Source organism: Lepidochelys olivacea (genome assembly GCF_965140295.1).
Source record: "Lepidochelys olivacea isolate rLepOli2 genome assembly, chromosome: 5".
NCBI lineage: Eukaryota > Metazoa > Chordata > Testudines > Cheloniidae > Lepidochelys > Lepidochelys olivacea.
In genome coordinates this window covers 28341408-28358004 of record NC_140415.1, presented here as the reverse complement: position 1 = coordinate 28358004, position 16597 = coordinate 28341408, and the positions used below count along the sequence as shown (strand labels likewise).

At 41.1% G+C, this 16597-nt stretch overlaps 1 protein-coding gene across 3 annotated transcripts in view; it reads left to right on the top strand.

Moving 5' to 3' along the window:
* DAB2 (DAB adaptor protein 2) overlaps positions 1-16597 on the top strand; it is a 42700-nt gene that overhangs the window by 24192 nt on the left and 1911 nt on the right. Inside the window, exons 3-14 of one of the 3 annotated variants that reach the window (XM_084628063.1) lie at positions 331-470; positions 1556-1654; positions 2173-2304; positions 5312-5395; positions 5952-5978; positions 6287-6331; positions 6593-6655; positions 8064-8699; positions 9934-10090; positions 13280-13915; positions 14413-14522; positions 15348-15418. In XM_084628063.1, coding sequence (XP_084484189.1) covers positions 331-470; positions 1556-1654; positions 2173-2304; positions 5312-5395; positions 5952-5978; positions 6287-6331; positions 6593-6655; positions 8064-8699; positions 9934-10090; positions 13280-13915; positions 14413-14522; positions 15348-15413 — 2195 coding nt within the window. In that variant the 3' untranslated portion in view covers positions 15414-15418. The remainder of the gene's footprint in view (positions 1-330; positions 471-1555; positions 1655-2172; positions 2305-5311; positions 5396-5951; positions 5979-6286; positions 6332-6592; positions 6656-8063; positions 8700-9933; positions 10091-13279; positions 13916-14412; positions 14523-15347; positions 15419-16597) is intronic. The other 2 variants (XM_084628064.1, XM_084628065.1) reach the window with 2 other exon arrangements.

Below are 16597 nucleotides of genomic sequence, written 5' to 3'. Positions count from 1 at the left end.
GTTTACCTTCAGAAGATTAAAATTGCACTTGATGGGCAGAAGCAACTTAGGTTAGAGAATCAATATAACTAGCCTTAAACTGAGGTCTCCTATTGCTTCCCCACAATTCTAAATCGCCATCTAATAAACAATTGGACCCAACAGTACAAGAGTATTGGACACTCCCAGTTACCCGATATCTCAAAAGCAATATTAAAACATGTCTCATGTAAATGTATGTTAGCAGCAGACTAGAATGGATTAGAAAATGAATGACAAAGCACTCTCCTCAGAGACTAGACACTTAAGCTCTGAACACCATCATTTAAAAGCTTCTTATCTATCTTTCAGGATCAGAGAAAACAGATGAATTTCTTTTGGCCAGATTCAAAGGGGATGGTGTAAGATACAAAGCCAAGCTGATTGGCATTGATGATGTTCCAGAAGCAAGAGGAGACAAAATGAGCCAGGATTCAATGATGAAGCTGAAGGTAAAGGCCTGAACTTGACCTTTTAAAGCAGACATGCATGCTATTCAGTAGGCAGGATATAGTGGTCAAAGGCACACCATGCCACAACTCCCACTGCATATCAAAAGTAACATCAAGCAATGACCACACTTCAGTGTGATACAGGTGCACAAATCCTAGCTGGAGGAAAGATGCCACTCCAATCAAAAGATTAGCAGAGCTAATGAAGGGAAGGAAGCAGCCCAAAACTACAATGAGCAACTGTTTAATCTGAAAATTGCTCTGCAAATATTTTGTAATCCATATAGCTCTTAGCATCTTCCAGTTCAGATGCAGGTTGGTGAGCCAAAATCAAATCCCAAACTTGGAGAATTTAAACTCCCTGGAAGGGAGTGAAGGTGGCAGGGAGAATTTCCATAGCAGTTGTAAAAACTCCAAATTGGATTTGTAAAAACATGCATTTATTTTAGTTATGGTAGTAGTGGATGCATGTTTTTCTAGCAATTCAAAAATGCTCAATAAAACCTTAGTCTTATGACCTATAGCAACAAAGTCTGGAGAATAATGCAGGCAAAGCAGAGTGAGCTACAAAGCTACAAGTCAGCAACATTAAGCATGTTCAGATTTACATGCCTCTGGGCTCATATCAGCCTCTTCAGTACTAATAACGTGGTCACTCTTGTTGGGCAGTATGGATAGGCAACTGATCTCAGTCACCTGTTTCCTTTAAACCAGGAAGGGACTTGGCCTAGTAAAGATATTGCCCCGATAGCACCTCTGTCAAAAGGAGCTACATAAATTAAGTCTGCTTTAAACCTCTTCCAAGCTTAAACTAGTGCAGGTGGGGGAACAATCTTGAGAACCTAAAACTCCAGTATTTTGTCTACTAACAGGGGTGCATAATAAAACTTAATCTCTGGTGTAGACAAGTGGCCAAATTCAGCTGCTTTGCAGCCTCACTGAGGTCTATAGGTTACACAAATCTAAACTGAAATACAACTTTTATGCTTTGAATATCGAACAAATTTGGCTCAAGCTGACGACATTGGTACTCAGCAAGTTTAAATTGCATAAATCTCATACTAATAACACTCCTGTTCATTTAGGGAATGGCAGTAGCTGCCCGCTCCCAGGGACAGCACAAACAGAAGATCTGGGTGAACATTTCCCTTTCTGGTATCAAGATAATTGATGAGAAAACTGGGGTAAGAATTCAAAACTGGCTATGTGCATGACCATTAAGACTGCAGCTGTTCTTACTGGAGAAGAGAAGAAACTAACTTAGCAACTGCTTCACCTAAAATTTAAAGACCAGGAAAGTTTTTTCTACCATGTGGAACACCTCTGTGAGGACTCTCTTCTATGGGGAAAGTAGGAGCTAATCTGTATCTACTTGATTTTTTTTCCCCTCCTTTGGAGGGAGAGGGAGGGAGTTGGATCCTGTCTGACCTCTTTAGGCACTAATAGCCTGGCACCATTCTGTCATGTTTCTAGGGAAACAGAGCATGCCAAACCTTAATGCTTGCAAACCCCTTGGGTATTGCCCTGTCCACTTTTTACAGATTTGATCATCTGAGCTCACTTAGGTCTTTATTGTACATAAGCACTTGAGGAAAGTCACTGCCATCCCATAGTTTTCTCTGTGTACTCTAGTTCTGTTCTGCACCAAACCATGGTTTTGTCACTCTTTCAAAAGACTGGAACTAATTGCTTTCAATTCTAGGTCATAGAACATGAGCATCCAGTGAACAAAATCTCCTTTATTGCTCGGGATGTCACTGACAACCGTGCATTTGGATATGTTTGCGGAGGAGAAGGACAGCATCAGTTTTTTGCCATAAAAACAGCACAACAGGTATGCATTAAGGGATCTGTTGGGCATTAAGGTCCTCCTGTGTGACCTGCAGGCCAACTTTTGGGCATATGACTTATGCTTTTCTACATCTCAATAAATCAATCCTATCCCAAACTGTTTTATGAAGCCCATAGACCACTCCAAACAGAGCTGACTCAGCTTTTAAAGACCAGTTTGAAGAAACAAGAAGCCTATTCAACAGGCTGTCTCTCAAAATAGAAATGGAGTAACTCCTTACAATGGAGAGTATCAGTTGAGGAATAACATTCCATGTCTTGCTGATTTAAGAATTTCTCACTGCAGTATGACATGGTGTTTAACCCACCACAGAGATGTAAGTTACTGAAGTGGCTGGAGCTTGCTTTAGGCACTGGGAACACTGGGTTATTTCTTGCCTTTTAGCATGCAAAGTTCTGCGGCTGGCCAAAGGAGCCCCTCTCCTCTCAATGGAGAGCAACTTAAACATGTGCACACCAATAAATTTTGTATTCATGGCCAGGAGCTCTGGTCTGCACTCTTAAAAGTGGGAATAAAGAATTGTTAAAAGGCCAGCACAAATGGCAGTGTCTGAGCTCAAGTGCAGACTTGTGGATGTGTTAATCCTGCAAGTTTGACTAGTTCCGACTTTGCTGTTCCTGTCTAACACAACTGCTACTAATGACAAGCCATATCTCCAGCTTCTCAAAGTTTCATGTCTGGCTCATGGGGCACTGCTTTTTCTCCTCTTACTCTTCCCCACCCCCCAAAAAGAGAGAAAGCTGGAACAAACAAGTGATAGGACCTGGTGTGAACTTTCCCAGAAACCGAGTATCCTTTTGGAAGGCTTATGCAATTGTCAAGAGTGATGGCTTGTCTGGGCTCTCCACCTATTGTCTCAGGATCCTTGGGGCAAGCTCGTTTGCTAATGCTGGCTTAAATGCTGGCTTAATCACTGACTCTTGTTTTATAGGTGCAGCTGGTAACACTGGCTAAAGTTTCCCAGCACTACCCATTATAAGGCCATTTTCAGTTCCTTATAACTTGAAACTGTACATCCTGGGTGTCTAAGACTGAGTTTTGGGAAAACTTCATCCCATGCTGTTCCTCAGTTGCCAAGAACAAGGCAGGGGAGGAGAGGAATGGATGGGAAGAAATCTATTCTGGTGACCTTTGGAGCAAGGACTCAAAATTTGGCAGGGAGTAGCCTTTTTGCCGTCTCTGAAAATCTGAACAAAATTGGCCACATTTAACAGGGTGGTTTTTTTAAGAGCTTATCTGAGCTTGTGCAAGTACTCCCCAAAGATTCTGTGCACACTAGCCATTCCCAGACTTTTCTGCAACTGTAGTTCTGAGCTATTATAGGCTGAGTCCAGGCTCTCCGTTCAGGTAGTATCTCTGTGCTTCATCCCCTATCCACCCTTATGCCCCAGGCAGTGTGCAGGAAGCTTCCTAACCTACGTGTAGAAGGAACAAGAGTCAGACCTTCCCAGGGTCATGTGTGGCAGCAGCACAGATACCATACAATATAATCAAGACTCTCTCTCACTTAGCACCCTTCTGCATATACCTTAAGTTTTCAGAGGCAACCCTAATTCTGGCATTTCTTCCCTTTGAGAGGTTGACTTGGCATGTGAAGCTGTGGGACAACTGTGGCTCTGCTGCTGTAGTATAGACCTGTCTTAAACCAATGGGAAAAAACCTTTCCCAGAGGTAGATTATCTACATGGGAGGCAATTCATTGGCTGACAAACTTGCTTCCATCTAGCTGCACCTGCCACAGGGGTTAGGCTGACCAAACTACATGGTGTTTTATAGCACAAATTTTTCATGACCCTGAGATAGGTGAAGATCAGGCCTTAATGTTCTTTCTACAGGGATTTTGTGATTCTCTGAACAATATAGTTTAGCTTTAAATGCAACACTTTATCTCCTGAACACCGTCTGAAGTCTTGATGTGGAGAGCAATGGGGGGGGGGGGCTTGGAGGAACAAATGGCTTTAGAATAGCCTTTCCTGCAACCCCTTTGAGGGGATTTTCTAGCTAAAATGAACAAAGCAAAACCTAGCAAGCCTGCTCCTTTAGTCTCTTACCCATGAAGTGAGGGCAAATGGGCATCATCTGTTCCAGGTAGACTTATGCAGCCAGCAAATTCTAAATGAATAAAATTGGAAAGTCCTCAAGAAGGGAGGAGCATGTAGAAGGGAAAACAGCTCAAATCCTAAAACTGAGCATGGACCAGCCAGTTCTACTCTAGCCTCTGGTAGAAAACGGGGAGGACAGCAAAAATGGATCAGCTGGGTGCAGCAATAAGTGCCTGAGAAAGGGGTACCTTTTCCCACCTGCAGGCTTCACCCATGATTATCCGCCTCCCTTAATAAAAAGCCTGCATTAGCACATCGTCCTTTTGCTGAAAACAAGGTGTACATATTCCCAGAACATTCCTAGCAATGTACCAAGGAAGGCACAGTTCTTACCCTGGACAGTTTGCAAGAGATACAGGTCAGGCACCATTGCCCTTGGACTAAGCACAGAAGTGCTGCTTCCTGTTTATACACTAAAGGTGAAGTTCTCTTCATTACATGTCTTACTGTTCTCACTCTCTTGGCTTCCCTTACTATTGCAGGTTTCAGAGGAGCAGCCGTGTTAGTTTGTGTAAGCAAAAAGAAAAAGGAGGACTTGTGGCACCTTAGACAAACAAATTTATTTTAGCATAAGCTTTCATGAGCATGAAAGCTTATGCTCAAATTTGTTTGTCTCTAAGGTGCCACAAGTCCTCCTCCTTCTTTTTGCTTACTATTGCATTTTAATAAAAGGGTTTGACCAAAGGGGAGGTAATGGCAAGTGAGACTTGGTTTCAGTGTATTCAAACACCTTTCAGTAAGCTTCATGATAAAGCAGTTGGCCTGGAAATTGATACCATTCCTATAGGCAACTACTAACTCGGCTAATACAGTTCATAAATAAGGGCAAGCCACCAATTGGAAAACCTTCTCTGCAGAAACCTAAAGTATAAAACTTTCCCTTTCAGGCTGAACCTCTAGTAGTTGATCTTAAGGACCTCTTCCAAGTAATTTATAACTCCAAGAAAAAGGAAGAAGAGGATAAGAAAAAGGCAAGTAACTTCTGTGTTAGTAGGAGATCCTTTAGGTAGGCAGACTCTGTTGGCAAATAGTTGCTTATCAAAATAACTACCTTTGTGTTCAGCATTACCATATTTCAACTCCGTATTGCCCAGTAGCTAAACTGACTGCTATGTAACTTGTAGTAGCACTGAAGCACTACTGGCTTTGTGCACAGGACTATTGCATACATGTCAAAAGATTAAATTTAAATACACATACAAGTAGTTAAGATGCATAGTGATCCAAGATTCTCAGGTTATAAATAAAACTCTATTTGACTAGATCAGTAAATGTGCAAACTAGATTGGAGAGGCTAGCACTTCAGTGTTAGTTTTATGTTAGATGTTTCATGTCAACATTTAGAATTTGTCCTTAGCTTTTGGCAGCATTTGCTTTACTACCAGAGCAGTCTAGCTGAGCATGTTCAAAGTCCTCCTCTAATAGTTTCAAAAGCTGCAGAGTTCTTTACAGAAAGGAATCTGACCTTCTGCCAATCAAGTAATGGCCAGATGCTAATGGATACTATATATTTTTTTTCAATCTTAGAATGAAGAAGCCAATAAGACAGTTGAGGTAAAACTTTACTCTTTCAATCTGAGTAATACATGCACTCTAAACAAGTGATTCTAACTCTGTTGCCTTCTCCTTCATATACTGTCTACCTAGCAAGTACAGTTGGAAGCAACAACCTCAGAACGTGCAACTAGTACTATAGAGCAATACAAAGGGCCTTACCTCTTCACAGCACTAACAGCCTAGACCTAGTCCATCCTCTCCCTCTATGGCAATTCATAAATCAGTCAACCTGAATAATCACTAGAATAAGATGCTTATTTCAAACTTGTCTTAGCACTAACATGGTCTTTATTTTTCACTTCCAGAATGGTAGTGATGCATTGACTGATCAAGTTGACAAACTAAAACTGGTATGTTGACACCATGCTCACTTGAGTATGCGTACTTGAGCTTCCTTCAACTACATAGCAGATCTTAGCAGTTTCTAAGGGTGCACATGTATGAAACAATTTGTCTCACTATAGTAAACTACCTCCTTGGGTTAAAAGTGGAATATCTTAGACTTTGACTTAATATGTTTGTACTCTGCTGGTCTTAAAAGCTTACATCAGTGTGGTGAAATCATTGCCTTACACAGAATATGAACCTCTTCCAAATTAACTTTTTTTAAGGGTGTTGACCAGATGGATTTGTTTGGCGATATGTCCACTCCTCCTGACCTGAACAGTCCTACAGTAAGTAAAGACCTTTCTTGCAGTACAATAGTTGCTTGCTAGTCTATTTTGTGACACACATTACTCAAGGTGAGACTTCAGATTGACCTGATGTTGCAGTTAACCTCACAACTAGAAATAAAGACAACTGCTGCAAAAGTAGCTTTGCCACTAACTGGAAGGAGTAAAAATTCAAATTTCATCCTCTTACGTTAGATCTCATAGGAAGCCTGGTCCTATTATAAAATCTCCATTGTGGCAGTAATTTGTTCCCTCTATCATTGCATAACCATCTTCATCCATGTCTGTTTGCCTCTAGTGATATCAGCTACTGAAGTTCCATAGCTATAAATGGCAGGCAGACTTGCAGTACCACACACAATTTTCAACACCTTTTTTTATGGTATTCATACAAAACTTGGCATTTTATAACTTTTTATCTATGCAATGACTTTCAAGTGCTACACGTAAGATGCTGGCAAAAGAATTGAACAAATCTCAGGTCCCTTGCCCAGAATAGGTTCTATGGCCTCTCGAATCTGTCCGATGCTGCTCCTCTACAGGAGAGGTAGGGCTCTTCAGACTTGCTGTACTGCCCCCTCACCCACAATGACTTCATAATCCACAGGCCTCACTTATTACTGACTTGTGAAATTAAAGAACCCTGCCAAAATAAACTCTGCTAAGCTTACTCAAGCACAACCTACAGTGTTAATGGCATACTGCAATGTAAGTTACATTGCAAATACCCTATTGATTCAGAGAGTGGCTGGTGCCTCCCTTAAGGTGCCATCCTAATCACTCATGCAAGCATAGTCTAACTGAAAAATGGCACTGTGTAGGCAGACTGCTACTGAGCTGCATAAATACTACACTTGAGTTTCATATCTCCTGGAGTCAATACGCTGCCTTAGCAGTGCCTTCATATTTTAAGCTTGTTATGAGAGTCCCTATAAAGCAAACTGTAAATGGCTATAATTTACTGACTTGTGGAGAGGAGATCTGCAGGGTTTGAACTTAAGCTATGTATGGCTCAAACACGTATGTCTTCAGGACAGACTAAGCAGTGCCCTGTAAGTGCTATGAAAGCAGCTACCCGGATGGGAGCCCTCTTATTCCAATAGCATCAGAGGGCTGTTGTAGTGAAAGTGTAAAATCACAAGGGCAAAGCTAGAGGGGGGTGTGTGTGTATATATTATATATACACACACACACACATATACATACCTGGCTCCTAAGCCTGTCAAGCTTTTTCCTAACTGTAAAACAAAGTTGAGATCATCAGACTTCCTGGTAATGAACATGAAGTGTTAGATAACAGTTGTTTGGGTTTTTTTATTTTCTGCATGGTAAAGATTGAACACATTACATGGCTTGCATCTTTTTCAGTCTTCAACTAACTTTACGTTTTTTCTTTCCAAACTAATAGGAGAGTAAAGATATCCTGTTAGTGGATCTAAACTCTGAAATCGAGAACAATCAGACTTGTGTAAAAGAGAGTCCCTTCTTGAATGGCATCACTTCCTCTCTTCCACGACCAAAGTCACAGACCCCTTTCTTGCCTGAAAGTTCTCTCACTACCAGTCTCAGCTTCTTTCCCATTCCCAATCCAGATCCTTTCAGTGATGATCCTTTCACACAACCAGACCAATCTGCACAACCTTCATTTGATTCTTTAAAATCTTCACTTCAGAAGAAGGAAAGTCTGAGCTTCTTGGGTAACGGTGCAGTAAATGGTGATATTGACTACTTTGGTAAAGAGTTTGATCAGATTTCTAATAGAACTGGCAAACAGGAAATACAGACAAGCCAGTGGCTTCTTGAGAGTAAGCCAAAGCAGCTAGCAGCAAGGACCCAAAATGGGGTACCAGAAAGAGAACAGAATGGTTTTCTGACCAAATCCTCATCAAATCTATTTGCGGAAAGCCCTTCCAAAGGATTATCTCTGCAAAATGGAGTAAAGCTGGACTCTGACAGCAATGTCCAGCTCATGTCACATGACTCCATAACAATTAGCCCACCTCCACAAAGTACCAAGCCAGGAAGAGGAAGGAGGACTGTTCAGGTGAACATCTTCAAATATTTAATGGTGACATGCATGCTGTTAGATGGGCTGGGTGAAGGAAGCTTTCCTTTTTCTTACCAAAATATGGTGATACCTGCTAAACTATTCCTGCTACTCTACAACACAACTTTTTTTTCTTCAATTCTATTCCACCCACCATGTTCCCTCTGCAATCCATGTTTTCTGATTTCATGTGTACATTCATAATGGTTATCACTAAATATGCACTTTTTTCTTTTCAATGCTGCCATACTTCACTAACTCTGGTAAGTATTTTGATCTGAAATGTATGTAGTACTTGTAAATGTATTTAGTATTTAAATAAAGCAACTGTCAAAAAGGTGCCTGTCAGAACAATATACAATTCTGAAACTCAACAGTAAATTCATTCACCCTCCAGCAGACAATAGTCAAAAGAATAAATTTAAGTTTCCTTAAGTCCATACAGTACATATTTATTCTAGAAGACTTTAGAGAACACTGCACTCTGCAGCAAGCTCAAGGCAATCTTTCATAGTGCCTTCTGATTGGTCCATATAAGAAGTTCTTATTCTACCTATTTGTAGATGACTAAAACTGCCATAAGGGTACTTCTAATGTGAGGTTATTTCACATAACTTTTTGGCTATATGATGTGAGAACCTTTAGAACCCTGAAATCTCAAATAGTGCAACTCCATCTATCAAATATGCTGCAACAGAATTAAGGGGGTGTGTTGTATCTAAGCTACAATTTAACTCGGTGTTCACATACTGCAGTAAGTTCAGTATGACTTAATTTATCTTGCCAGTGCTTACCTCCAAGAACAATGTACCTGAAGCACACAACCAATGGACAATATTTAAATAGTGTTCAAGCCAGGATAGTCTTCTATTCTTAGCATAAGTAAATGACTTCATTATATGCATGGTATTCTAAAACACACCCATTTAAATGCTTCCTCTGTCTAAAGTCAGCTGTGGAGATGTCTAGTCTAAGATTAGAACTCAAACTCTGCAGCCTACCAGTCCTTTAGTGTAAAACCTGGATCCCATGTCTCCTGGTTCCAGAACCAAAATAGTTTTTATCTGAGTGCTCTAGCTTGCTTAGTAGCAGATACAGGACTTTGCCTGACTTGGCAGTATCGGAACTTTCCTGAAAACAAGGCCCAGAAACTGGAATTGGTATCCTTTTGGTAACTGTGTATCCCAGTAAAACTGTTTTTTCTCTTCTCCCCTTCCTACCTTGTTTCCAGACTGCAGCAAATGATTTGTTTGGCTCGGACCTCTTTGCATCTACTGCTCCAGAAGCCCCAGGCCTGACTTCTCCTGCAGCACAACCTGCACTGGTGCAAACCAGCCCGCTGGACCTCTTCCAAACCAGTCCTACCATAGGACCTCTGGCTGGGCTAGGTTAGTTCATTACTTTAAGGTGACAAATCAATCTTATCGGCTACTTCAACTTATGGTTTCTCTCTTACTTTAGTAAGTCAGACTTAAATTTAAATCTTCTCTTGACAAGAGTGTGCTGGAGTTCCCTTTTCCCTTCTGGCCTCTCATGTTGCATTTTCCCTACTTTCTTCCTCAGCCTGACAGCATCTCATTAGAACTTATTTCATTGACACTTATATACTCCATCCTCTGTGTACTTAACTGAGTGCTTGCTCTTTTAGCTTGTGGTGTGAACAGACTATGTTGCATGATAAAAACAGAATCTGGTTGCCTACTAAAGAGACTCTTCACGTACACCACAAGATACCAGTAAATGTAAACATGGTACCAAATGTTAAAATAGTACAGGAAGAGAGCAGTCTGGAGATTGACATATTGAATCTCCAGTCCAGTGTATTGGCAAAAGTTGCTTTTCTAATCACAGCTAGAAAAATTACCACTGACAAGTCTACACAGCAGCTGGGAGCATGCCTCCATGGATACAATATTTTTAGCACATTAGCTCAAGTATGTGTCTGTCTACCTTCACTGGGAAGCACGTTCCCACCTGCAGTGTAGACATACCCTAAAACAACATGCTACTGCAATACAAATAATGACTGGGGGACTTTATGCAAGGCATTCAAAGTTAAATGCCTGCAGAGCTGAAGTGACTTGCCCAAGGTCACAACAGGTCATTGTCAAATCAAGGATAGACCCAGGTCTCCTGCCCAGTCTGGTGCCCTACCCAGTTGACTACCACTTCTAAAACATGGAGTGTTTCTTGTGTTAAACTGTACATGTATTGGATTGTGGAGCTCTGTAAGTCCATACTTATCTGATGGCCAGAGCAACTGCTGGCAGACTTTGTCCACAGCTGACATCTTTATTCCATTACTGTTACATGTTTCTTTAGATTTCTAATACACTCAGAGTTGTGCTTTCAGCACTATAAGTTTAATAACTCTACCAAAATCCAGCAGTGCTGAGAACTAGCCCAAACTTTCCTAGTTGTCCTTGCTGTATAGATAATTGGGACAGCTATAACTGCATACCTTAAATATATTAAGTCCATATTTAAGTAGACTGAATACAGTTGGACCCTCAAATTCACTGTTATCCTATGTCCAATATCTTGGCTCAATGCCCTGTGAAGGCCTTTATGTGAACAATTGAATACAGAATCTTCACAGGGGGAGGGGTGTGGATATGAACTGAACTTTACAGTTTTGGCTTCTGTCCATGACAAATGATGCACAACCAAACTAAGGCTATGGATCTGAGTTAGGCACCCAACCAAGTTATTGTCTCCTGCAGAGTATGTAGGAGTAGAAAGCAGAGTTCTTTGATTCTGAACACTGGACTCTAAACCAGATTCAGGAGAGCAAAATTTTAATGATCCTTGCAATCCTACTTGCATTGGAGAAGCAAATCTAACCTCTCTAAAATATGAGAAAATAAGTAGTAAACAGGTGTGGCTTCCCCATGTCCATACAAGGTAGAGTTGAACAGAAATGTTAGTTTCTTTTCACTCACAAGGCTAATACGCAACTAGCTAAATTCAATTACTGTCACTCTGGCACCTTAGAATCCATTGCTACTAATATTATTATTTCAAAGATTAAGTGGAATATTCATATAATAATCACGGACCAGCTCAAATGGATCACAAGTCACAGGGATGTAAGGCTTGGGCTGAGAGGAAACCCAGTTTTAAAAATCTGGAGGATTTCTCATGCCAAATTTTGCTTGAAAATATTAGCTAGGCAACAGTATCACAGAGACAGCCCTGGGGCTATATATGAATGTATGTAGCTAGCTGAACAGTCCATTCAGTGCCACTAACTCTCTAACATGCAGTATCTTAAAGTATTGCATACAAAAGCAACGTGTAACCTAGTTGCATCTTAGTCAGAAGATCAATGTCCTCAACTTTGAGGGCTGCTCTCCAAATGACTTAAGGGAGGAAGGCAATAAAATTCAGACTGGGTTGGGGTCAGGCAACTATAGGGAAACATGCCACTTAAGGTAAGAGCAGGACCAGAAGATTCTGATGCATAGAGCCTTGGATCTGCGGAAGAGATCCATTTGGCTTACTAACCAATGAGGCTTAAACTATGTGACTTGGGGCAGAGGGAGCTAGGGGAGTTAAATGTGGTGGTGGTGGTGGTGAGGCAAGCTGCTTCTGTACATAATAGGATGCAGAGGAAGTACTGAAATGGCTGAAGATATTTACATTCAGCATTAATAAACCTTCATTTTCAGAGTGAGTAGTAATGGAATGCATAGGTAACTCACGCTCTCTCTCACTGCTGAGAATATAGAGTTCTAGGCTCTTTCCCTGCAAGAAGCAATGGCCTCAATCTTGCACTGAAATCTGCCTTCTAACAATGTGCTTTAAAAGCTAGAGTAAGACCTTGAGTCACTAACAAACCTGTCTCCTTAAGCTATCATTAAAACTGAGTTTAGAATAACTTTTTTTTTTTTTTTTTTTTTTTGAAAATGGGACTAGCAGCACACTAGTCACCTTAGGAAGAGCTTGCCTACCTCCAGGGAGGCATCAGATCCAATCACGCTGTAGCCTATACAAACCTTCTGCACTCAACCAGGTTCAGGTCAGCATGACCCAATGAAGGAAACTTGTTTAGTTTTTTCTTTGTTTGAAACTCTCCTGGTGACGTGCTGTATAGGCATATTACACTGAATACATCTGTATGATACAGATTCCTACTTGCTAGCAAGACTTATTCTTGACAAGGAGCTAGTCAGGGTTAACTGACATCAAAGGGCATTTTGTATTTCTTGGTTTAACATGCAGTATATCAGTGGTGTCTGGAGCAGACCCTCAACACTTTCTGACAGAATAAAATCAAATATCTAAGAACAAGGTTTTTAGAGCCCCCAAATTAAAATGGCTTGTCTAAGTACTTTATCCACTTCATAGGGTGACGTAATAGCTTTTATTGGACCTGCTTCAGTGGTGAAAGACAAGCCTTTGTGCTACAGAGCTCTTGTGAAGGAAGCTTCACAGGCATTGAAGTCTATGCATCAGCAAGACGTTAGATTTGTACTGTGAAAAACTCAAGTAAGGAGCACAAGTATTCATACAGTACACCTACAGAGATGCCTCACTATACCCTATTTACAAGTCTTGCATATAATCTTTCTTAGGTGGCTTGCCAGGAACATCTCCAACACCATGGAGTCAACAGTCCTCAGTTTTCAATCCTACCACATCAGTATTTCCTGGATCCATTATGGGTGCTCAACCTACAGGCTTTACTCAACCACTTGCCTTCAGTGCCCCTCCAGCAGTCTCAGGATGGGGTCAGCCTGCGTCCTTTGGAGCCCCGTCACCATCTCAATCTCCTGGTCTCTGGGGTCAGCCAGCACATGTTTCTCCTACTCCTTGGGCACAACCAGCTGCCATTGGAAATCCTTTCCAGACCAGCATGTTTCCATCTACTACACAGCCCCCTGCTATGTTGTCTTCTGTCTCAGCAACTAGCCCTCCTCAGCCACCACCCAGAACTGCACCTCCGAAGGAGCCATCTAAGAAGGAAAGTGATGCCTTCACTGCATTAGACCCACTTGGGGATAAAGAGAGAAAGGATGTAAAAGAAATGTTTAAAGACTTCCAGCTGACAAAGCCACCTGCAGTACCAGCTAGGAGGGGAGAACAGCAGCAAAGTCGTCTTGGTGCTTCTGGAGCTTTCACTAGTTACTTTAATAGCAAAGTGGGCATTCTTCAAGACCACACTGATCACAATGACTTGGCAGCTAATCTATTGTCTACTAAAATCAGTGGTAAATTCCCTTTTCTTAATGCTTCATCAAGCTATAGGGAGAAGAATAAACCAAGACCTTCCCTTGCAAGGAAGCTAATTTTAGACATTAAGTGTCTTTAGATGGCTAGGCTAGCATCTTCTCTTGTCAAGATACTTTCTGTTGCTAGTCTATATTAAAGTATAGTCTGAGGGTCATCTCTTAATTTATTGCTGCCCAATACTGCTCTCTAGCATTTATATGTTCTCTAAACCACTCACTTTCAAACCTGGAAACTTTCCAGTTTGAATTATTTAAGCTGATTGGCATCTTTTTTAGAAATAACTAAGGTGACTCCTCATAAGTAGAAGCTCTGCACAAAGTTTGATTCTAGCTTGAAATCTATCTTCTAGAAAATTACACTCAACTAATCCTTCAGGTTCCAGAGGAAATCCTACTGTATATTTCAGAAATCAAGGCCTGCCTAGATCTGAGCTCTTTCCACAAGGAAAGTAACTTGTTTAAACTCTTTCACACAGAACCACCAAAGCCTGCTCCCAGACAAAGCACTCTGCCAGCTTCCAAGCCTGATGCCCTGTTTGAAAACCCCTTTCAAACAGATCCTTTCAGCACCTCCTCACAACCCTCTGTAAGTACTAAGCACTGTTTACCTACCCAGTAGTTCTCTGAAGTCTCCTGTCAACACCACACAAACCTGTGCGGGTTTGTCCACTGGTGGGGCACTTCCCATTTGGTGACCAAACAATTCCCTAGCAGGGTCAGCAAATTCCATGTATTCCCATGTTTGACTTCAAATTCGCCTTCAGGGGGGAAGGGAGAAAATACTACTTGTGAACCTAAGCCAAATTCTGGATAGCGTTACTAACTCCCAGGGTGAAGGTGCCTTTTTAGTTTTGTGGTATGAGGCAGTTGTGCTTTGTCAGCCATATTGACAAAGCCACAATCCTTTCCAACTAGTTTAGGCCTTCCCCTCTTTGCAGGGTAGGGGGTAAGGAGCATGAAATGTGTAGCTTCTCTGTTTTGGCCAAAGAATGGAGGCCTCCATCCTGGGTATCCTACAGGGAAGGAAGTAGCCTAACCACATTCTGCATCTGGAACATGAGACTTGAAGCCCTTTATGGAAACTCTGGAACTTCTCCAAAATGCTCTTTTTTCATTTTAGTCTAAAAACTAAATTTATTGGCTGAATCCCATATGAATATTTAAATACACATGGTCTTTGTATAGATAGGTATGAGTCAAGGTAAATAGACTTTAATTCTAACCCAGCCCTAAAAATATACAGTTATTGTTCATTTAAACAGTTAGCTAACTATACTGTAAATCTTTCCAGAATGCCTGAAATGTGGGTTTAAAACCACTTGCCCAACATCTCTCCCTCCCTCTACCTTTCATAGTGTTCAGAGTTCACCAGTTTAGTAGCCCATTGTTTATAAACAATCTTCTATTTTAGACTGCATCTCAGCCATCACCATCTTCTGATCTATTTGGTGATCCTTTTGGAAATCCATTTGCATAACTTTGGTAAGTGGCTCTGTGTAATTGACATGTTTCTCAGTATGTCTTTATGGAGAAACCACCAAAGAATTGGAAAGCTAGTCTACTGACCACTTTCCCCATGTGACTGGCATGGGAAGGTGGTCTGTGCTGGAGTCTGGCATTGTGGCTAATACAATTGACTAGCAAAACTCTTAGCTTGCCCAGTGGCTGGGGAAGGGAGGAGACCAAGACACTTAACATCTTTTTAAAAGCAAGTATGTTTAAACTTGGAGCAATGCAAATCACTGACCCTAATTTCTAAACTGGAAGAAATAGGTGGCCTCAGTCTGAATTCACTAACTGCATGCAGTGGAAGAGCTAACTCTTCTCCTACAAGCTTATAGAATCTGAGTCCAAGATTATCCACCCACATTGGTTAATGTCCATGCCCATAATTGCTGCAGGGTAGCTTTCAGTACCAAATTATAGAACAGGGATTCACAACATGTGGTCTTCCTTTAACTTTGTTTCCAGGATCAGATGTCGGGTGACATCTTAAAAAGTAGTAGCTGGTTTTATGAGAATACCCCTCTCCTGAGATCAGTTTAGCTATGCGCTCTCTAGTATAATCCCTTTGTTTCCAGCTTTTTTCTTTGTAGCAGAATGGTAGTTGGCATGTATACATCTGGGTCAAATATGGAAGCAGGATTTAATGCAGATAAGGGCAGCCTGAACCCCAGTGAAATGTAACTGACTCATCATATCAAATATATTGATTCTCTAGGTGTCACAGCAGACTGAGAAATCCTAATAGCACAGTATAAATGCTGTTGAAGTAACTAAAACTGTTTTTGTTCTCTAACTTATTTGATTTCACACTTTCCTGTAGTAAAGGTTAAAATACAACTTCATGCATTGGAAAAGGAATGTTTTCATTACAGCCAATAAGATTTGATCAGCAGAAAGTTGACTTAGTCCCTTCTGCAAGGTGCACAAAATTGAAAATGGACTCCACTTTAGGAAAAACTCTGCACTTAAACTACAATAGGCAGGATTACTTAAAAATTAGCCAGCTCTTCCAGACTTTGGGTGGATAACCCTTTCTAATGCAACAAATGCACTCAGCAGAACTCTGCATAAAAGGCTACACTTAGATCCTACAAGTTAAACAAATCTTCCCCTTGCTCAATTGCCTCAACCTTACAATGAGCAGACAGTATTACC